Consider the following 22,470-nt stretch of genomic DNA (forward strand, 5'->3'; position numbering starts at 1 on the left):
TCCCAGATCCAGGTTTGGGGTGGATGCCAGGACACCACTCACCGAGTACACTTGGGAGGCCGGCCGGATGTCATACTCGGTGGGCTCTGGGGGCTGGGCCTGGGCATTGTGACTTCTGGTGTCGCCTCCCACGTCATAGAGCTGCCCCTCCTTGGAGGCTCTGTGGATCTCGGCCACCTGAGTCATGGACAGGTAGGGATGCCGTGGCACCCACTAGCTCCTGAAAGCCCCAACCCAGGCTTTCCACAGGTGGGATTCTGGGGCCTGTGGCTGAAGGTCACTGGACACTGGACAAGTTCTAGTCCTCAAGGGGTTGGCTAGAAACATCTTCAGCTGGCAAAGACAGGAGGTCAGGCTCCCCTGTGTACGTGGCTGCCTTGCAGGGGGCAGGCAGACAGCCTGGGAAGGTAGAGGGGCCGCCTCTCCCACCCTAGCCCATAAGCATACCCTGCCTGGGCCCACCTTCTTTAGCACGCTGGCCTTGTACAGGTTGGCCACCTTGGCATTTCGGAACATCTCATATTCCAGCTCCACAGCCCTGGGCTGGAGATGGGGTCTGAGGGTAAGAATAAGCATAAGGCGTCAGGGGGGCCTGAGCCCTCTCTCTGTTGAGCTCCTGCTGGATTCCATCTGGGGACCCTGGAGATGGCTTCACGGCCTGGTGGGACTGGCCTTGGGCACAGGGATTCCAACCCCGACTCTGGGCACCCTGTGGCTTACTGCCCTTCAGCAGGCGCTAGCAGCCCTTTAGTCCTAGCTAAGCCTGCCCCCTGGTGGGGCAGTGAGACCTGCTGCCACTGGGAACAGGATGCGTCACGATCCGGGGAGGGGGTAAGTAAGCCAGGAGGGATGGGGGCTCTTGTGGTCTGCAAAGGCACAAGGGCTCGGAGAAGCCTCCTAGGCCTCCGTGACCTGAGACACTCACCCATCGGCGGTGTCTGTGACCTGGCGATTACTGCTCAGAGCCTCTTCCAGAAGCCCCAGGCAGTGCTCACGGGCCTACACAGGGGAAGGAATTTTGTCACTCAAGCCTTAAGATTGGGGGAGGAGTCTGGGGGACAGAGTTGCCCACCTCTTACCTTCACAGTGAGCCTGGGGATCTTCTTGCTGGAAGCCTCTTTCAGGGGACAGTCCTCATCTGTGGGGAAGAGGGGTGGGTCACTGCACTCTACTTTCTGCTTTGTGGAGTCCCCAGCCCACCGTGAGGCATCTACACCCTGGGAACAGCCCCAAAGTCCCTGAGGACACTTCGGTACTGACCTGGAGGTACGAAGTCTTCTATCTTGGGGTCTTTGCCCTGGAAGGTGACATGAAGGGCCTATGAGGCATCTTGCTTGGCTGCAGGATGGCCCCCCATCCAGCACCAGGGTAGGGGCCGAAAGAGTGTGAACGGGGGGCCACTGGAGACCCCATCAGCCCCCCATCCCCTTCACCTTGCGTAGGCTCATCTGTCTTTGGTAGAAGAGATTCCATTCCCGCTTGTGGGCCTCGTCTCTGCCCTCGTCCCCACTGCCTCCAGACCCTTCGTCATACCTAGGGGACAGACTAGGCGTGAGCAGCCCTGGGCCTGGGCTCTGCCCTCCTGTCATGCCTCTCTAGCGGGGCACTGGTTGTCTCCGAGAGCCTGGCCTCCAGCAGCAGCATCAAGCTCCTGGCTCCACCACGGCCCCCAGGGGCAAGGGGTGAACTACGACATTGGGGCGCCTCTGGTCTGGCCTTGGCACGAGGAGGAGAATGCCAGCCTATCTGCAGTGGGTTGGGGGCCCCTGACTCCACGGCCCCTCACCTGCTGAAGCCCCCATAGCCCCGGCGGCCTCCCTCATACAGCTCAGGGTCAAAGCCATTCCCCTGGGAAGGCCCGATGCAAGTCTTGCTCCAGCTGCTTCTGTGCTCCAAGGCTTCCAGCTGCTTCCGCAGGGCCACAGGGTTCCGGCAGTGGTCACAGCCCTTGGTGCAGGCAGGAGGCACATCCCCAAAGTACTTGGCGATGGCAGCATGGCGGCACCTGGCAGAGGCAGCACAACAGAGGCAAGGGGTGAGGGACCCAGACAGGCCAGTGTTCACTCGCCCGCTCCCTAAACTCTGTCTGAGGAGCGCTACGTGCTGGGCACCACACTCAGCATCTCGTACGCCTCCTCTTGTGCGAGCCTGACAAGCAAGGCACCATTTAGTTGCCCATTTTACGGATGAGGACAATGAGGTGAAGTGTTCCCAAGGTCGTATAACATATGGGGGAATCCGGAGAAGACAGGGTGGGACCCCCACTCCGTCCTGCTTCTCTATGGCTTCCTCCCCTCGGTCCCGGCCTCCCGGTCTGTGCTCTGTCCTCTGGCAGTGGGGTGCCCCGGGAATAGCTCCAGCTCTGGGTACAGATGCTGACTCTGCTGCTGAGGCTGCCTCCTTAGGGAAAGCATTTGACTTCCCAAAGCCTACACGTCCTTGGCTGTGAGACGCGGCAAGAGCGCCGGCTCCATGGCCGGGGCGTGGGGCGTGGTGCCTGGCACACACAACAAGGGTTCTTTTTAGCACCTTCACCCTTGCCCAGAGGTGGGGGAGGGAGGGACCAGCACGAGGTAGCCCTACCCCAGCCTCAGCACTCGGCTCTGCCATCTCTTGATGGCCTCTTCCTTGTCCCCAAGAAGACTGTGCCTGCGTACGCAGTCTTGGACCGGGGAACCGCCCAAGAGCTGGAACCAGCAGCACTGAGAGCTGCCAGCGTATGCTGGTCGCTGCTGAGGGCAATGGGAGACCAGCCTTGGCAGGAGTCTCGTCACATCGCCCGGCGCCTCAACTCCACTGCCACGGCCCCGCTGCTGGGGTACCAGACTCCAGCTGTCTCTGACTCCCAGGAGGGGGGCACAGTTGGTCCTTGAGACAGGTGCAGAGGCCCCCAGGGTGGGGGGTAGGGTGCAGATCTACTCATGGCCCTTGCAAAGGGCCAGTCTTGCCACAGGAATGTAGCAGGAGGTGGGAGAGCACGAGAGATTGGGCAGCAGAGGCAGGGCTGTCCAGGCGCCATGTCCCGAGGACAAGAATAGGTGGTGTCACCCTCCGGCCAGAATGCCTCTCGATGTGAGCACCGCAAGAAACACTTTGAGGAGCTGAGACCCTAAGGGACAGGCACCAGGAATGAGAGCTGATGTTACACAGATCCTAGGAAGTGGGGTCTGGCTGCCTTGTTTAGAGAAGGCAGCTTTGAAGGCAGCAGATGGCAAGGAGGCCCAGGCAGCCGCCAGGGGGCACTGTTCCTGCCACTCCTAAAACCAACATGCGACTCCTTCCACTGCTAGTCTGTGCATCTGCACAGTGGCCGCCTGTCCAGCCTCTGGGAGGCTCCGGCACCCAAGTGGTGTGGCTACACGGTTGGCTTCCTTCCCCCCACCCCCCCACCCTCCCTCAAGCCCAGACTCACTGGGGTTTTGTGCTCACACTCAAAGGGCTCCATTGAGAGCTCACAGATGCGGGCTGGGGTCAGCTCCTGTCCTGCTCCTGTCCTGCTCCGGGCACAGCCTGGTCTGCTGGGGTGGCACAACCAACCAAATGTCAAAGGGCCCTGCCAGCCACTGAGCTCTGGAGCCGGTCCCTGACGGCCAGGGCCAGGAATGAAGAGACAGCCCCAGCACTCTTTGGAAAGAAGGACATCGGCAGTGTCCTCCCTCCTGGGGTGGTGGAGCACCAGACACTTCCCCCAGCAAGCAGGCCATTCTCAAGTCACCCCTAAGTTCCTCCCCAAGGGCCTGGCCTCGTGGGTGGTCCGGCAGCTCCCCCAACTATTTACTTCCTAGGAGGGGCCAGAGGGCGGGAGCCAGGGAGTCTCGAGAGAGACAGGTTGGCTGGTCAGGCGGATGGGCTCAAACCCCTCCTGAGGGTAGGGAGGGAGCCAAAGAACTTGAGCGCTGTGGAGTGTCCCTCCCTCCTCACTCCACGGCTCAGGTGGAGCCTCCCAGAGGGCATCTTTGCCAGGGAAAAAGAGAGCCGACCTCTTTTATCAGCTCTCCGCCCAGGCCCAGCCCACGACGGCTTAGCACACACCCGCCAGGAGGGAGAGGAGAGGAAGAGGAGGCACAGAAGAGACGGGTTCGCCCTTGCAGACCTCCCAGGGGCAGGGCAGCCACAGAGGAGTCTGAAGCCACCCTCGGAGGTCCCAGCAGGGATTCACTCGGCTGGGCAGGGGCAGCGGTGGCACTGGCTCCCCTGCTTCAGTGGCCGCCCCTTGTAATTTGACACTTGGATCTCCAGGACGACCAACAACAAAAAAGCTGAGGCCGAGACAGCAGCTGGCTGTCAGCAGCCAGGAGCTCCACTCCTCTGAGGAAGGCGCCCAGCAGCGGGTCAGGAAAGAGGCATCCGAGAAGGAAGGAAGAGGTGGTGGCCGGGCGAAGCCAGGCAAGGGAGGCTGCCGGGCTCCCCAGCATCCGCGGTTGCCCCTCAACCCAACACCTGAGCTCCCAGGTGAGTGGTGCCGGCCACAGATTTTGGGTGAGGGGGCCAGCCAGGGCCCCCTGCCCCAAGGGTGGAGAGCCACAATCTAGCATGATCACAGGGGCTCGTGGGGGTGCACTCGGTCAGTCTCCAGACAGCCCCATTTCAATCTGGGCTCTCCCTTCTTTTGTGGGGACCCAGCACTGGAGGGACACAGGCTGAGGCTGCAGCTCTCTGCTCAGAGTGCTTTCCTCCCTGCTTGCTGAGCAGGCAGAGGGGCCCCGAGTGCCTGCTTACTCTGCAAGTTAGTTTAAGCTTTTTCTATTCAGGGGGCTTAAACAAGGGATTTGGCTGTCCTGGCCTGGGAGAGAAGGGCTGTCTGCTCTCTGGGCCTCCCTTTTTCCCAGGATCAAGGCAGAGCCCTCTGTCCCTGCCTTCTCCCAGTGGAGGAGGCTCAGGGCAGGGTCTGCCCCGCCACTTCGTGCCCCTCAGGATGTGGCAGGACCCACAGCAGCTCTGCCCATCTGTGTCCTGCATCAGAGTGGCAGCTGCCACCCCTTGAGAGGGGCTTGGCCCACTCATTGCCAGGTGTTCCTAGCTCAGAGCCAAGCCTGGGTGCTCCTCCCTGGGTCCATGTAGAATCCCACGACCCCCCAGGTGTCTCCAAATGCTGTGCCAGAAGCATGAGGGCCTGACCCTGAACCCAAGGTGGGGTGGGGGAGGAGGCGATGGTGAAACTGAGGCCGGTGAAGGACGCACCCGGTATATGGCCCTGTGACACGCCATTGGAATGCTGACCCCAGCATGGCTCTCCAGCAGCCCCGGGAGCAGCCCCCTTGGGCAGGGCCCCATGAACGGAGGCTGCCTGCTCCTCCTGCCTTCTTGTCCTCACACTAGGGCTAAAGTCTCCCTTCCCCGCCCCCCAGATGTTTCCCCCAAAGCAAACAAACTAGTATCTACTAGGAAAGAAAAACAACAATCCAGGGAAAAGTGGAAACCAAGAATCAGTCCAAGTGTTCTTGGCTCAGCAGAGTCTGTGAGATTTGGCCTGAGTCGGTGGCCGGAGAGGCTAATGCCCTGCAAAGACGGCCATGCAAGGCAGAGAGGGGACAGGCGCTGGCCTGTGTTGGAGGCAGCAGACAGGACTGGGTAAGGGACGGGCACAGTGGTGAGCCCAGGGCTACCCCTGCTGGCTCTGATCTGTAAGACGGCCCAGGCAGGCGTGTGGGCGGGGATCAGAGTCCCTGCGGCCACAGGACATACATGGATGGGGTCCCCTGAACCCAGGCCCTGAGCTGGAACGGGAGGGTGATACCTAGCTTCTGGGGCTACGGGAACCATCGCTAGCAGCTGGAGGTGCCTCCTCCGGTCCTGGAAAGCAGGACTGCTCTGGGTTCAAGCAGCTACTTCCCATAGCAACTTGGAGCCAAGGCAGAAAAGGGCATCGTCTGAAGGCCTGATGCGGTCAGTGCACAGTGGACATCTCTGCCTTGCTGGTCAGGCCCCCAGACGCCGAAAATCTGCCACAACCGTCAGTTTGCCTCATGACAGCTGTTTCTCAAACAAGACAATGCCCTGTGGAGCAAGGGTGGCTACAACTTTCCATGACAAAATGACAGGGGCAGAGCAAGAAACCCTTGGGGCCCTGAGCCACCGATACACCACTTATCAGTCACAAACACACCCGCCTGCCGACTGTTCTCTTCCACAAGGGGCCTCTGGAGTTGAAGTATCAGTTTTGCAAGGAGGAAACAGGGAAGCTTCAGTACCAAATGGCAGTTGTCCGGCCTGCAGGTCACCCGCGTGCCCTGTCACAAGGCTCCCTATGGCAGGAGATGCCACACAAAGGAATGTCTTCTGGTCCCTCCAGCCCCTCCGGCCTTCATCTCTGCCTGGCTCACTTTCCCTCCTCCACTGGCTGCCATTCCAGCCACAGAGCACCCTTCACAGGCTCCAGGAAGGGCCATGCAGGCAGCCAAGGTTGCTCTCTCTTCCCAGGGCCGTGGGAAGTCACTTGCTTGGCTGCCTCTGACCAAAGTACTCCAGAGCACAGGGCCGGCAGGGACTAGGATTTCCCTGATTCACAGGCAGGAAGTACAGTTTTGGAAGGAGTCTGGCAGAGCGAGATAGACCAGAAAGATATATACAATATCAGCATATACGTACTGATACGTACAATTATCAGTACCTCTCTGGGCTTCCCTGCCTTCCTCCCTCCAAACCTGGGAAAGTAAAAGGGATAAGAGGCAGCCAGCCTCAGAGCACCCGCTTTCCCCAGACCACAGCTGGGAACATTTACTCCCAACAGGGCAATGGCCAAGGAACATGCCACAGGGTCACCTGACGACTACTGGTTATATTGGGCACCAGGCGTCAGGCACCCCCTGGGCCTTGCTTTAAATAGCCCACTGGGAAGAGCGCCTGGGACCTGCTGGAATGTGCCTCCTCCCTCTTAGGAGCACAAGGCCCCTCCAGCTCCCACGGTCCCCACTAAGGCTTCTGCTCAAGCCTAAGCTGGAAATGGCAAAACATCAGCTGGAAAACAAAGGGCGTTCCCCTTCAGCCTTTGGGGCAGAACATCAGTGCCCAGTGGCTCCATTCCAGTTCACAGACGGACGGAAGCAGTGGGCAGCCCTGGGTGAGACCCCAGGGCTGGTACAGCTTGCCAATTCAGCTCACCAGAGGCACCCTGGGCGCAGAAGCATGATGCCATCTGTCCGCAGCCATACAGCCTGCCTCTGTGTGGACGGGCACTCCTCCCGGAGCAGGGCCTGGGCCCCTGGGTATGACTGCAGCATCCCCACTACACAACACCTGGAGGATGGCCGACTTCAGAGCTGAAGCTTCTGATCGACAAAGTCCACCCTTCCCGAACAGCAGAGCAACCTCGGCTCCACCTGCCTCCTCCCTGCTCTGGAGATCACACCCCTCAGACCGATAGGGTCCCCATACCACTTCTCGCTCACAAGCGGAGGCCTCCCCTCTATAACCCCTCCCCGGGGCTTTGGATGTGGAAGCACAAGTGACAAAGCTCCCGCTGCCCGGCTGGCCTCCGCCCGCTTCCTCTTTCAAGGAGTCTCTGCTGCTACATTAGGCAATGCAGGCACGGGGCCAAACAGGCTGAAAAAGCCAGACCAAGTGTAGACGGGGAGGAGAAGAGGAGCCCAACTCCTGAGCCCTGTGCAGACTCTCCCCCAGGGCCTTGGCTGGCACTTCTGTTCCCTCCTCCAGGAATGCGGAGGAATATTCTCCTGGAAACGGGAAGTGGATGAGCAGAGAGGCTCCGGAACGAGAGGGGACCGCCCTCCTTGTGCAAGCCAGCTTCGTCGGTCAAAGAAGGGGGACGCTGTTTAGTGTGACCAGAGAAGAGGGGCACCATGCTCGGGAAGGAGTTTGGTGAACCTGAGACAGACACGTGCCATCTGTCCCTTTGGCAACAAGTCACATGTGGTTCCCAAAGAACAGGTGTGGCCCTGGCCTCGTGAGTGATGTGCCTGAATAAAGACAGTGCCCCAGACTCCTGAGCGTGGAATGGGGCTGATCGAGCAGAGCACACCTGCGTTCAAAGAGTTCTGGGGCCCTCGTCCCTGCACTGGGCCCACCGCGAGGGCAGTGTCCTCAGAAAGCTGCTCCGTGGGCTGACTTAACCTTGCAAGCCACAGAGCAGGCTGCCTGAGACAGGTCTCCATCAAGAGACAGCATGGGGAAGTAGGGGGAGCCTGGGTAGGCCCCCATCCTGCTGTGCAACCTCAGAGGAATCACTGTTTCCCATATGTAAAGGGAGGCAGGAATGAATGACACATGGGATTCTAGGATCTCTTGCCTCTTTGTATACTTGAAAACTGGGATCTTGATCGCCTTTACAGAAATGTGCTAACCCCGGGATGGGGCATAAAAGAAGATAGAAGGCTCTAACAGGAGACTCCCACTTCTGACAGGAAGCCCTCTAATCCTCCATGGACCCATCATCTGCCGGCTACCCCCAACATTGCTTAAAATACAGCTCCCATCTCCAGCTTGCCCCCTCCCGACCCCCCACCTTCCTTTACCTTACACACCACAAATATCCTGGGAATGAAAGACACAGACGAAACTCCCCAAGGTGTTTGGGGAGGGTCTTTGACAGTGTACAGGGTGGGGGTGTGACTGTCCCCAAAGGCTTCCTGTGGTGGCCAGACCCCCCCTCTCCACAGACACACACCGCAAGAGGGGAAGCCCATCTGCTGGGCACAAACGTGTGCCAGGATCTGTGCTTCCTGCCGCTGTGCTTCCGGGTGTCAATCCTCCCAACAGCCTTGAAGGATGGCTATCTCATCTTATGTAAGATGAGGAAAAGAAACAGACTCAAAGAGACAAAGTGACGCGTCCACATCATGAAAGCAGAAAGGGGCAGGCATTCAAATCCAGGATGATCCAATGTTCTACGGGGTGCAGGCGACCTTGTGGAAGAGGAGACACAGGAGGCACATGCCAGCTGCCATCCAGGTCCGGAAGGACTATGAGGCAGAAGGTGGGGTAGAAGCATCCTGTGTGACCACAGGCAGGACCAACGAGGTCAGGAGGGGGTTCCACCTTCCAACGATCAGCACTGCTCCAAGGAGGAACAGGGCAAGCTGCCGTAGCAGATGGGACTCCCCATCTCACCCGGAGGGGGCTCAAGCAAAGGCTGCACACCAGAGGGAGTGCAGAGAGCCAGGTACAGGGTAGGGGGTTCAAGCAGATGACCTTCAAAGCAGTTCTAAGACAGCTATACTGTGGCGATAGTACCAGGAGTGACCAGCTTCCAAAACTGCAGTCATCTCGGAAGAACCTGCCTGGCTAAGACCCAGGACAAGGCGGCAGTAATTAGATCCTGAGGTCTGGCACAAGACCTTGGCCACCTGTTACGCTCCCTTGGATTAGAGCTGCCTTGGTGAACAAGTTCAGGCTGGGTTGGCACCAGGCTGTCCCTGGTCCATCCCTGAAGAGGCACTGGCTCCCTCATGCCCACAGGGGAGGCAGAAGGGGAAAGAAACTCCTGATGTACAGCTGGCCCAACTCACAGACTCAGCCCGGACCTTCACCATCAGCCTATTGGGCACCCTTAGACAGGAAGAGGCTCTCAGTCATCACCTGGAAGGCTGAGTTGCTACATACCTGGGGCGAGGGTGGGGACACAAGGGACTCTCCTGGTCAGGCCAGAGGAGCAGGTCTGAGCCAGCAGAGGAGGGCCTGGTAAACCAGCCATGGGATGTGTGATCCCGTCCCGAGAGGCCTCCTTGGGGAAAAACTGCGAGGTACACAGCATCATCTCTGCCTCTTCAAAGAATACCATATGAGTAAAGAAACTGAGCTGGTGGGAGAAGTGGAGGGCCCTGGAGGGGCTCAGACCACCTCCCCCAGTTAGTTCTCACCCAGCTGACCCCTGCCAGGAGCCCCATGTGCCCACTCGAGGAAAAGCCTGACTCCTTCTGCCCCACATATGATGAAAGGCAAGAGCACCAGGCTGGAATCCTAAAGCCCGGTCTCCCCACTGGGAACCCAGGGGAGGCACCAAAGTCCTGAAGGACCCAGGAGTCACCAGGGGAGCCGTGCCAGCCCAAGGCGCTCAGCAAACCCAGGAGTAGGACAGTGAAGCCACCCCACCTCGAGGTCGGAAACCTTGGCCAACCGTGGCCAGCTGGCAGACCTCTCCTGTGTCTGGCAGTGCCATGCAGCCTCCAGCGGCAGGGCCTCAGGCTCCCTGCCATCACCAGCCTCCCTCAGTCCAGGTGGTGCCAGGTGGGTGGGGGCTGAGGGCCACCACTGGGTGGAGGGCCCTGATGGCTCCCTCCCCAGTCATGAGCCACCAGGGGTACAGGGGTGAGACCCGACTAACTCGTTCCACTGGCTGCAGGTGGGTGGGGACTCCCAGCCCCGTCCCGTGAGGCCTGGCAGGAGCCCGGCAGGAGCCCGATGCACCATGGCAGCCGCCAACTTTGTGCAGGAGATGCGCTCCATGGGCGAGAAGCTGCTGCTCAAGCTGCAGAAGCTGCCCCAGGCCGAGCCTGTGGAGATTGCGGCCTTCTCGGTCATCCTCCTTTTCACAGGTAAGCTGAGGCTCTCACGTTCTCCCCAGCGCCCCTGGTTCTTCCTGGCATCCGGGAAAGGTGAGACCACAGTGCTGGCCAGAGCACTGGCCGAGGTGGCTGGGTGTCCCCCAGACAGAGGAGAGGCAGATGTCCCTGGGGGGGGAGCCAGAGGATTTCCCGAATCCTTGACAATTTGCTGATGGGGTGCAGAGGCAACCCCAAATCCCAACCAGGGGTGAAGGGAGAGAAGCTCAGGGCAGCAGAGGCGGCATGACAGGGAGGTCAGTGCCTAGTGGCTGGCACGGGGACAGTCGACACCTCTTGCCAGACTCTCAAGTATTTCTGACGAAGCCAGATCTCTGGCTAAAGGCCCTTCCCACACACCTCTGGAGGGCTTTATTTAGAAGTAAGGCGTATGTTCTTTCTCTTCCCTGCCTGAGCTTCCCGTGCTCTCTGCTTCTCTCTCCTAACCCCCCAGCCACCGTGCTGGTGCTGCTGCTGATCGCCTGCTGCTGCTGCTGCAGGGACTGCTGCTGCCCTGAGCGCAGAGGCAGGAAGGTCCAAGTGCGGCCCATGAGCCCATCGTGAGGGACAGAGACGAGGAGAAGCTGGAGAGGAAGCTGCCGAGCCATGATCCCACGTGCCAGCCTGGCCCCAGCCCTGGCCCTGCCCGGGAACCCGACACCTGCAGCCTTATCAAGGAAACAAGGGCTGGTACGGCCACCAAACTCTCACCTGCCAGTGAATACTGGTGCCAAGGAGGAGTCACCTGTTTAAAACCTGAGGAAACAAAAACTGGGGATTCTTTCCCAACTTGCACTTTCTAACAAAACACAGAAGTGGGGGCCCCATACCTGGAAGGAGAACAGCCTGCAGCGGTGGGGAGCCAGCCCAGAGGAGCAGGCCAATCAGAGGGGCTCTGTGCAACAGCTGCTGGACCCCAAGCTTCCCACCGGAGGGGAGCACGTCAGTATTCTATTCCGGTATTTGCCCGTTTCTATCTCAGTAAAAGCTTTCTGGTTGTGTTTCTGCGGCGCCAGACTCCCTGGCCTGGGCTCTGTGCTTCTGAAGGGCAAGGTGCCAGAATTCCAGGGGTGTGGCCAGTGACTGTCCTTGCCAGGCCTCTATTCTCCCTGTGCCCACGAACACTGGAAAAACACAGGCAGGAATGCCACGCAAGAGGGAACCAGGGGAAGGAGAGGGTGAAAATCCATCAGCACTGGCTGCTACCAAACGCTGGCTACAGGTGCCCCCTCTACAGTGATGGGGCAGCGTTTGCCCAGGTGCTAGGCTCAGAAACGCCACTCAACAGCTTCGGCTGCCATTTACTTTAGCCTGAACACCCCACACCCACAGGCTCAGGTCCCTGGGTCTTTCCAAACTTCTAGAGTAAGAGAAGTCAGGCCCCTACTATTGCCTGCATATATATATATTGCCTGCATATATATATAACCTGCATCCCAACCCCTCTGTCCTTTCTCCCATTGTGTCCCAGGCTGTCTGGCCCCAAATCCTCACCCTGCCATTCACCAGCTACATGAACATAGGTTAGTGACTCGACCTCCCAGAGCCACGTTTCCTCCCCTGTGGGTCGCAGCCAATCCCGGTAGCTGCCTCCTCGGGTGAGCTTATGAGGATAAACTAAGGTGACCTACAGGGAGTGCTTGGCACGGCACGGAGCATATCCTAGTCCTTATCTGCTCCTCTAAACAAGAGGGGCATGGACCCCAGGAATTAGGGTAGGGGAGGCAGAAAGCTCCCGTAGTACCTCCCCCTCCTTCTGCAGAGAGGTCTGCAGTTTTTACAGGCCTCCGTCATCTTGCCCTGCCAGCCCGTGCTCTGGCTGCCTAGGGACACGGCCCCGTCTACCCAAAAACCAGGGAGCGGAGAGGGGGATGCCAGGCTCTGCCCCTGCCCCTCCCCCCATCTCCAGCTGGCAGGCAGGTGAGAGAAACTGGCTGGCTGGTTTCACTTCCTGGTGTCCACTGACTTGTCTGACGGGTTTGGTTTAGGTTGAAGAAGCAGAGAGGAAGTTCTTCCATACAAAAGAAAAGAAATTCAAGAACCGGCTGTACCCTCCACCCCACACCACCCTACAAGAAGGGGATTCAGAATTACAATGATACCGTTGATAATGATGATGATGAAGGTGGTGGTGAGGATCAAGTGAGTGGAAATTTACTGAGGGCTTCTGTGTGCTCTGTCACCACCTAAAGTGTTTTCATGCAGGTGATTCCGTATAATCACCACAGCCTCGATGCCATAGATACCATCATTATCCCCATTTTGGAGATGAGGAAATTGAGCCCTAGCAACAATATGCAACTTGCCTAAGTTCAACCAGCTAAAAATGGCAGAGCCAGCCTCTGGCCCAGCCCAGCACAGCCCATCCAGCTGCAGAGCCCCTGCTCACTGCACCGAGGGCTGCAGTGCAGATAAGGCGCTGATCCCATTATCCTCCATCAACCAATCCTAGATCCCACACCCTAAAGTGTGCTAAAATCATCTCCCGGTGAGTGGGTGGAGCCCAAGAGGTAAGAGCTAGGGTGGGGCCCAACTACGTCTCCCTCCCAGAAGAAAAACAGGGAAGGCGGGAGGGACTAGATGGGAAACCACAGCCCTTTTCAGTCCAGGCACCAATAGCTTAACAGCTGAGTCCAAATACGATGGATCCCAGTAGGCATCAAACTGGTTCACGCTGAGCCCTGCCACTAATGGCTCCCCACAGCAGTCCTGGGCAGGTTTCCATCCCATTCGGCTCAACAAACCACATCTGTTCCAGAGTGACAGCAGCCTGGCACCCTCCCAGCAGAGGTCTTCTCGGAAAGAGAGGCATGGAGAGGAAGCAGCAATCTTCCCATTGTGGGAAAGGACAGAGAGGTATAGCCATGGTGGCCACGGAACGGGAGGCCAGTAGGCTGTCTGAGCCCCAGAGAGCATCTGGCTATCACAGGTCTCCATTCCTGCCACGAGCCGCCCTGCAACGATCTCCCCTCGACGTCTGCCTGCGCTCACTGCCACACTGGTTTCCCAGCCTCTTCACGCCTCCCCTCCACAGTAGTCTCTCAGTTCCTCCAAAGGTCTGCACTGGAGGTCTGTGCATTTTACCGCCTGTATATTCTGCCTTATCAGAAACCACAGAACCGCCAGGGCAAGAATCTCATTAGCAAAAACTGGCAGAGAGCACATGAAACACTCTTCCCCTAAATCTGTTTTCTCAAGCATTAACATTTGAGAGCAACCTACAATAAAAAGTCTTCAGGACATATTTGCATGCCGGTAACACAAATCCAGACCACACAAAACGGAAGACAAATTAATTTTGTTCTTAAAGGTTCCTCACCCTCCTCGGGACCCGCTGCCTGCCATGAAACACTGCGTCCTAATCCTACCTCTCACGTAGTCTTCACATCTTGACCTAAACCTCCTATAGGGTTTCCTTCAGCCCCCAGGTCAGGCTATGCCACATATACTCCAGCGCCCTCCACCTCTTTCCATATCGTTCCCTTTGTGATAGTCATTTCCGTAGAATCTTCCGATCAGGGCCAGCAATTGACTGAGTTGGCTAAAGCAACTTCTGTGTACGTGACACATACATTCCCCACACATCTCATTTTAAATAGAAACATATACATGCACATTCCTTGGCCAATCTTTTTGATGTAGGGCCAAGGTCTTTTCTCTGAGTGTGGGTTTGCCGGCCAGAGTTCCTAAATTGTCTATTTGCTAACTATGGTTACTGCAAAGCAGAACAAGAACTTAAAGACATCCACAAAGAAATAGGAGTGTGAAATCCTGGATTTTTACAAAACGTTTCCACTTGTCTTGCCACATCTGTTTTGACAGAAATACTGAGTGATTCCAAAGTCATTCCAAGTGGTCAAATAGGTGCTTCTAGAAATAACGCTCTCCCTCCACTCCCTTTGAGGTGCAGCACAGAGCTTCAGAGTCCAGACTGCAGCGGAGCTGAACAGCTGGGTTTAAATCCCAACACAGTTACTTCTTAGCCGTATGACCTTGGGCATGTTGCTTAACCTCTGTGCCTGTTCCCCAGCTGTAAAACTGGGGTTTCAACTATTACTGTTGCTCCATTTTCTTGTTTTATGTAATGTTAAATGCAATTATGTAATATCAATAACAAGTACAAATGCCACAAACAGGTTTGGGAACAAACTACTGACTCCTGACAAGCATCCAACTTAACTGAAGGAGGAAGTACGTGGGTGTGCTAGCGACCAGCCTGCTGGCTGGGAGCACTCAGCAGTCAAAGGCATGAGTCAGTAAGTTTTAAGGAGGGAAACTCGAAGCATCAGGTAGGACCATGATAGGTAAAAAGGACTTTACTGAACTTCCTTGTCATCTGTCTCCTCCAACCCTGGATGTACGTTAGAATGGCCTGGCAAGCTTTACAGAGACCGGGGCTCTGACGTGCCCAGACGGAAAGAAGTGGTACCAGGGAGGGCCTGGGCACAGGTTTTAGAAAAGCTCCCAGATGATTCTAATGAGCAAGGCTGAGGACCAGTGTGCTAGAACGGAAATCTGGGCAGGCAGGACCTGCCTCCCTTGGTTCACAACTGACACGCGGTACCTGCCGCAGTTCCTGGCCACACCAGGCACTTCAAGCCTATCTTTTATGGAATGAATGGTGGCTACCAGGTTCCCATTCCCACTTTCTAGCTGCCCATGCAGCAGCTGAGGTCATGCCTGGGAGGCCAGCAAAGGCACTAGGGAGAAATTAAGCCTCCAGGACCCTGGGGCCTTAATGGTGGTAAACACCTCCACAAAAAAACTCGCTCCAGGAGGCACCAGCCGGAGGCTTGTTAATCATTCACCAGCACCCCAGCACCGCAGGGAAAAGCCTGTGTGCGGCTCCAGCCCAGGGCTTCCCGGAGTCCTGGGCTTCCTGCGCTCTGGTGGGGGCCTCCGGGTCTACAGGTCAACAGCTGGACAGAGAGGAGAGAGAGGCAGGACCCAGCCACGGGTGAGGCGGATGGTGGCTTGAGGCAAAGGTCCTGGATCCAGTCTCCTTCCCCACCCTACCCCAAGCCTGACTTCTCTGAGGACGCCAGAACATAGGTACCCTGAGCAACCCCCAAAACGACATCACAAAAGAACAGAACGCAGCTGAAGAGGTAAGTATGGAAGGCAGAGGAACACAGTTGCTAGGCAACAGGCCCTGGCCCACCTTTGTTCACTCTGGTGACTGCGATGAGGTCTGATCAGGGACACTCGACAATGCCAACACCTTTTCCTCCCAAGAGTTGCTTCTTTGAGTCAGGGCGTGGCTCGGACCCCAAAGTGCAGGGCCTGAAGGATTACCCTGATCGGCCCACTCTTAGGACACAGGAGTGTTAACAGCAGAATCAGGTAGTGACGCCTGGCTTCTCGCCATTACTCCCTCCAACTGGCTATCGGCCTGCAGCCTGCCGACTTTAGCTGTTTCAAGATTAGCCGGTTCTGTTTCCACCTGACTCCAAGGGAGTTTACCGAGGCCTCAGCTGGAGTCAGTCCACCCCTCAACTCCTATGCCGATCTCTCAAAATTCTCCCCAAATGTTTGGCAATTGAGGCAGGGAAAACAGCAAGGATCTGCAGCGGTGCATTTTAGATCCTAGCTGAGTAGATCTCAGGGATGGTCAAGTTCTGGCTCACACCAGGGCTGTTCAAAATACAGAGGCGGTCTCTGGGAGAAGCCCCTTCACTCAAGGACTCTGTCCCCTCTTTTCCAGGTTCACATGGACAAACTGATGACAAAGCAGGACATCTGGAATGATGAGTTCTGGCAGAACCCCTGGGACCAGGGAGGCCTGGTAGTGATCATTTTATTCATCACCACGATCCTGTTTCTCATTGTGTTTGCCATTGTATTTGGTTTTCTCCCTCCGCTTGAGAACATCAACCAGTGTGAAGACTTGTGACCTGACTTTCTGGAGGCCAAGAAGGGGACCACCTGTTAGGTACTCTCGAAACACCATGTACGTTTTCTTCAAAGCCTTTTCAGAGTCTGCAATTATACACTTTTATTAATGTAATTAATTAATTTGTTAACTAATATTATCTGATAAGTGCCTGCCTTCCCCACTGGACCGAACACCACAAAAGCAGGTGATGGGTTTCTGCTCACCATTGTATGCCCATATCCGATGTGCCTCACATACAGTCCATTTCAAACAATATTTGCTGGTTGAATAAATGAATGAATGAATAAACGAGCAAACAAATGGATGAACAGGAGGGTGCTGGGCTGTTGGCTCCCCTAGACCACAGCCCCCAGATGGACAGAGCCCAATTCAACTGAGGCCTAAACACAAAGCTATTCTGTCTCAGACAAGGTACAGAAAGGCCTCTTAGCTGGAAGCTGCTTCAAACCTAATTACTGTTCATTTCAACACTAAAAGGTACAGGGCGCGGTCACGAAGGAACAGATACACTTCACGGCCACAGTGCAGACAAACTAGCTGCACGCAAAGAGGAAAACCGCTGGATGCCCCACCTTGACCCCATTCACACTGAGTGTCTTTTCTGTTGGTCCCAGAGCTGCCCGTGCACCCCAGACCCTACAACGGCACTTTTGTAGAAATGTACCTGCCTCCGCCAGAGCCACCATACTGGCCTGCCCCTTGCTGCCAGGTGCCCTCCCTTAGCAAACAGCTGCTTCAACTTTAACCACACACCAGGACTATTCTTAGAAAAGGAGCGAATATGTGGTGGAGAAGGGGCGATACACCATTTATGTAGTAATGAAATGTTCCTTTTTACTCAAAGAGCAATTCCACATTCAGCTACACCAGCATTGTTTATGCCATCCTGGGAAGTCCTGGAATCCGGAACCCTCGCACGTAGCAAACAACGTAGGAGAGATGAGGCCGCACGTGACGCAGCAGGAGGCACACTGATGCCCAGACCCCCTGAGGCACTAAGGGGCCCCAACTCCCGAGTGTGACACAGGAGATATAAAGGCAGAGCCCCCAGGAGGACCTGTCCTGCTGTCTGGTGGGCTGCTGCAGCCCAGAGGGATACGGCAGAGCTGACCCTCCAGGCAGCCCTACAGAGCCTCCAACTCATCCCTGAAAAGAACCCAGCAGGGTTATTTCCAGCAGAAGGGACTCTGACAATTAGCAAGGACACTCGGCCCTTTCATTACGAGTGCTTTCTTCAAGGAGCCCGAGAGAGCCTAGTTTAACAACTCCCTGTACTAGTGCCTGAGAAGGACTCTGGTAGTAATCGCTGTGGGCAAGGGGGCCAACCACCTCTGCTGGGCACGGCTGTGCCACAGAGGCCCAACGAGAGACTCAGTCCGGGAGCCACCAACTCTTTGGTGAGTCGGAGGGGATGGGAATCAAAACATGTGGCCCAGCCAAGTACCTCTCTGATTTCCAGAGGAGAGCCCCAAACATCTGTTAGATACCAGTTCTATGTACCTAATCAGCTCCATGCTTCAAGAATCTAGTCTTGCAGAAACCAAGATGGGATTTGTATATGAAATGTGCATGTCACTAAAAATCAAATACTGGGATTAGTGGTATCTGTCTACTGTGAGCTCTATGACTGTGACCTCACTGGGTATTGGTCTGTTCATTTCAAAGTCTGAAGCAGTCCCTTCTGCCTCATCTACCTCACAGGATTTTCCAACAAGGTCTGACCAAAGGGCTGCACACATGCAAAGTGCTCCCAGCTTGTCCAGATCTTCCTGGGTGTCCCTTGTGTCCAAAACCTGTCCTGCCACAACCTGCCTGTCACTGAGCAGCCATCAGGCTCTTTCATTCCTCCACCACCAGCACATACAGATAAGATACAGAAGTGGGTTCCAAGTGGGTGGGCTGGCATTACGACAGAAAAGCTGACTTCTATTCAAGCTTATTATCCACCCCCAAGACAGAAGCTGGGCCATGCGGCTCTGTTTGGGTCCAGGATAAGAGTGAACCCCTACTCAGTGGTCCAGTGGCAAATGGTGATCACATGCTAATGGCACAGGACCAGTCACATGATTCATGACTGAGCCACCCATGGGACCAGCCACTCCAGAAGTGGAACATAATGTCGCCACACTGCCAGTTTCTGGGGCCTTCCTGGGAAGGGTACTGACTTCCAGGCTGCTTGATGGGCTACACCCCACACAGTCGCCTTCAGCAGGTAAAGGTGCCTTAGTCACCCAAGAGCTGCCCTACATTAGCTGGTTAACTAGTAGGTGCTGGGGGAGGAAAGAGCTCACTAACACATGGCTCCACATATGAAATAAGTCACTCACCCCAATTCTTCACAGAAGGCCACCAGGGCATCAAAGGCCAAGACAGCAGCTTTATCAGATGCTTTGCTCCCTCTCTTTTCCTGGAGACAAGAAACGACCACTTAGCAAAAGTCTTACATAATTGACGTACCTTGCAGCCTAAAAGATGATGAGGGAGAAAAATATCAAATGACAGTAAAAAGGTCACTTATAACATGGTGCCCCCAAACCTGACCATGCATCAGAATCACCCAGGTAATTTTTCTTTTTAAACGTTTATTTATTTTTGAGAGAGACAAAGACAGAGCATGAATGGGGGGGGGGGGGGGCAGAGAGAGAGGGAGACGTAGAATCCAAAGCAGGCTCCAGGCTCTGAGCTGTCGGCACAGAGCCTGACGTGGGGCTCAAACCCATGAACCGTTAGATCATGACCTGAGCCGAACAAAGCTGGATGCTTAACCAACTGAGCCACCCAGGTGCCCCTCATGTAGGGCCCACACCCAGACCTAAATTGAACTTTCTGAAACTGGAGCTTTTGGGAGTTTATTTTCAAAAACTGCTCAGGTGGTTCTCACGCAAAGGGCCCAGAGACTGGCATTTGGAAACCACTGTGTAACATGATCTGAATTTTTTTAAACATTTTATTTTTAAGTAATCTCTACACCCAAAGGGGCTCGAACTCACATCCCCAAGATCAACAGTCACATGCTCTACGTACCTAAGTCAGCCAGGCGCCCCGATACAATCCAATATAATAGTAAATTTAGTAGTAAATACACACACAAGTGTGCGTACTTAAATTTGAAGGAACACACATCTATGTGTGTATGGAAGGATGACTACTACAGTGTTAGAAGTGATCTCTGGGCACCTGGTGGCTCAGTATGTTAAACATCCGACTTCAGCTCCGGTCATGATCTCACGGTTCGTGAGTTCAAGCCCCACGTCGGGCTCTATGCTGACAGCACAGAGCCTGGAGACGACTTCAGATTCTGTGTCTCCCACTCTCTCTGCCCCTCCCCCATTCATGTGCGTGCGCGTGCACTCTCTCTCTGTCTCTCAAAAATAAACATTAAAAAAATTAAAAAGAAGTGATCTCTTGTGTTGGGATTGTGCATCATTTGCCTTTTTGTACATGTCTATTTGTCAAAGATTCCTTTCAAAAAAAATGTGAAATTTTTTAAACTACAGAAAAAAAAAAACCCAAAAAGTAAAGAAAATAAAACAGATACTGGTATCTGAGATCTATTGACTCTCTGCTTCTGGAAGGTGGATCATCCCCACCTCCCAAATGCGCACAAATACGTGTACTTCTTTCATTCTGCCAATCTGTTTATATCACAATTTCTTCTTAATTTTCCCTACAGTGAGGAAACTATGGCAACATTGATCAGAGCTAAACCATTTACATTTTTACATTTTCCATGATCACATATCCTTTCTTGTACAACTTTGTTCCCTAAAATTAATAGCCGTTTCATTTTTTACTTAGATTTTAGTGTATTACTACTTCACCCCCAAATGTTGTGCTATCATGAAAACTGCATGTCGACAGGGTCAAAGATAGTAGGTTCCACTTTCATTTTTAGAAACTCCTCCCCTGGAGCCCTTTTGTTCCCCCTGATTCAACCCGAACTGCTGTCCTCTAGGTCTGGAGCACAACTGAGACTGCCCTTCAGTGTCGTTCCAGGACATTCCTCTTGACTCGCTGGGGGTCAGATCTCTATCTTTCCCTCTCCAATTACTGCCTCTGTGGTGGGGGACATCTCTCAGTAGCTTCTCCACAGGAGGGAGCTTCTTGAAATCTTGTGTCGGAAAATGTTTTTTTTCCCCCCTTAATCATAAAGTCTAATTATGGTTCAGAAAAAATTGAGCAAATAACTTTTTCTGAAAACATATACTGACTGTGTGTAGACTGCAGTTATTTGGGAGAAGGGAGCTGGTAAGTTAAACCACCCTATTTTCTATTCGGAAAATCATATAAAATCCCAATTCCCATCTGATTATAGAGATACATGTGTCCAAAATGGCTGAGAATAAATACAACAAGAAAGATAAAAGCTGCAGAGCTAAGAGCATGTAACGGGCTCCAAGAGAAAGTCTCAGAAATACCCAAAGTGGCAACAAGGAACATTTGGCTGGAACCTGAAGTTCTTTTCAGTCATCCTGGTCTTTGGCTCCGTGTTTAACGATGGGCATGAACTCAGTGGAATTGGGATGTCCCTTCTTGTCCACAGCTGCTCCTCCGTGTAGCAAGTCCACTTCCACACCTATAACCCAGCCTCCCAGCATTGTCTGCAGCCCTCAGGTAATTCCAGCAGGTGCCAGTCACTTCTTCATCAAAAGCATTTCTTCTGCATCTGTGCCATTTAACTTTTCACTGAATACAGTGAGGAACGTGGTGAAATTTATGGGCCCTGGAACCTCATTCATCATGGCATCCAGATACTCATCAGTTGGATTCTTCCCCAGGGAGGTAAGCATATCATGCAAATCTTCCTTGACAATGAAACCATCTCTGTTCTGATCAATCACGTTGAAGGCCTCTTTGAATTTCTGAGTCTGTGACTGATCGGACATGGCGAACATGTTGGATTTTGCACGCTGCGGATGCTTCTTGGTGGTCTTGGTGTTTGCCTTTCTGCTTGATATGGTGGCAGTTAAATCCCTGCACAGCCTTGAGAATCTGAGCACTTCCGTAACACCCCCCCCCCCCAGCCATTATCAACACCCTTCTATTCCCAGAGCTTCTAAAAACAAATACTTCCAGCCTCTGCTTAGCAAACCGGAAGTCAAAAATGTCTTTAACCTGCCTTCACACTAAACTGGCTGGCTGAGTAGGAAATTCTAGGTTGGAAACAGCTTATTTTCTAGGTTGGAAGACACTGCCTCATAGTTTCTCATTTCTGGTATTATGATGGAGAAAACTGGTGCTGTTCTGGCCCCCAGTCCTCCACATATCACCTCTCTGGGAGCTTTCTGATCTTCTCTTTGACTCAAATGTCTTAATAATGAGTCTAGTGTGAGTTCTTATAACTCACTGTATAAGTTTTAAATAAATACCTTATACCCAATCACCTTACTAAATCTTTTCCTTGTCTAATTTGAATTTCAGATAAAAGGGACAAGTTAATCACACCCCCTTTGTTCATGGCAAAGTATCATTCTTGGTCCTTGCAAAGCCCCTTCCTTCCCAATCCCTACTTGCATTCACCTTCCCTCCCCATTTATTCATTTATTTATCTATTCAAAAAACATTTATCATGCATTTACCATGTTCCCAGCACTGACCTGGGCATTACAGATACACAGGAAACTAAAGGTCCCTGCGCTCATGGAATTTACATTTCAACAGAGCAGATACAGAATAAGCAAATCTACAATGCCAAATCATAAACATGATTTACCTTGTGACTTTTTTTTTTTTTTTTGCTTTTTAATAGTAGTTTCAACATTTTACTATTATTTATAATGGGGTTTGTTTTCACAAATTTTTAAAAAATTTTATTTAAATCTAACTTACTTGACACAGACTGTAATAATGGTTTCAGGAGTAGAATTTAGTGATTCATCACTAACATGTAACACCCAGCGCTCATCCCAAGTGCCCTCCTTAATGCCCATCTTCTATTTAGCCCATCCCCCCACCCAGCACCTCTCCAGCAACCCTGTTTTCCGTATTTAAGATTCTCATGGCCTCCCTCTCTCTTTTTATCTTATTTTTTCCTTCCCTTCCCCTATGTTCATCTGTTGTATTTCTTAAATTCCACAT

At 54.0% G+C, this 22,470-nt stretch overlaps 3 protein-coding genes and 1 pseudogene across 8 annotated transcripts in view; 2 read left to right on the forward strand and 2 right to left on the reverse strand.

Moving 5' to 3' along the window:
* Nucleotides 1–22,470, reverse strand: part of RECQL5 (RecQ like helicase 5) — a 35,312-nt gene that overhangs the window by 2,610 nt on the left and 10,232 nt on the right. For both annotated transcript variants that reach the window (XM_053212291.1, XM_027052313.2), the window contains 8 exons: nucleotides 18,720–18,799; nucleotides 1,787–2,005; nucleotides 1,434–1,533; nucleotides 1,261–1,297; nucleotides 1,080–1,138; nucleotides 926–999; nucleotides 463–556; nucleotides 43–177 (listed from right to left, as the gene is read on the reverse strand). In XM_053212291.1, the coding sequence (XP_053068266.1) occupies nucleotides 43–177; nucleotides 463–556; nucleotides 926–999; nucleotides 1,080–1,138; nucleotides 1,261–1,297; nucleotides 1,434–1,533; nucleotides 1,787–2,005; nucleotides 18,720–18,799 (798 nt within the window). The remainder of the gene's footprint in view (nucleotides 1–42; nucleotides 178–462; nucleotides 557–925; nucleotides 1,000–1,079; nucleotides 1,139–1,260; nucleotides 1,298–1,433; nucleotides 1,534–1,786; nucleotides 2,006–18,719; nucleotides 18,800–22,470) is intronic.
* On the forward strand, nucleotides 10,356–11,513 carry SMIM5 (small integral membrane protein 5). The gene is made up of 2 exons (XM_027052316.2): nucleotides 10,356–10,490; nucleotides 10,951–11,513. Exons 1-2 carry the CDS (start codon nucleotides 10,364–10,366, stop codon nucleotides 11,058–11,060), a joined length of 237 nt encoding a protein of 78 aa, XP_026908117.1. The 5' UTR covers nucleotides 10,356–10,363; the 3' UTR covers nucleotides 11,061–11,513.
* SMIM6 (small integral membrane protein 6) lies at nucleotides 10,358–16,503 on the forward strand. Of its 5 annotated transcripts, XM_015086090.3 has the most exons (3): nucleotides 11,250–11,455; nucleotides 12,485–12,638; nucleotides 16,201–16,503. In XM_015086090.3, the coding sequence occupies exon 3, from the start codon at nucleotides 16,207–16,209 to the stop codon at nucleotides 16,387–16,389; it is 183 nt and encodes a 60-aa protein (XP_014941576.1). In that variant the 5' UTR covers nucleotides 11,250–11,455; nucleotides 12,485–12,638; nucleotides 16,201–16,206; the 3' UTR covers nucleotides 16,390–16,503. The 5 variants fall into 5 exon arrangements, 4 of the variants coding, with proteins under 4 accessions (XP_026908120.1, XP_014941576.1, XP_026908119.1 ...); XM_027052319.2 differs by lacking the exons at nucleotides 11,250–11,455; nucleotides 12,485–12,638 and adding an exon at nucleotides 10,358–10,490; XR_008294264.1 differs by lacking the exons at nucleotides 11,250–11,455; nucleotides 16,201–16,503 and adding an exon at nucleotides 13,255–15,604 and having other exon boundaries at nucleotides 11,971–12,638.
* LOC106987726 (myosin regulatory light polypeptide 9-like) lies at nucleotides 19,865–21,407 on the reverse strand (annotated as a pseudogene).

The sequence above is a fragment of the Acinonyx jubatus genome, chromosome E1 (assembly GCF_027475565.1).
Source record: "Acinonyx jubatus isolate Ajub_Pintada_27869175 chromosome E1, VMU_Ajub_asm_v1.0, whole genome shotgun sequence".
NCBI lineage: Eukaryota > Metazoa > Chordata > Mammalia > Carnivora > Felidae > Acinonyx > Acinonyx jubatus.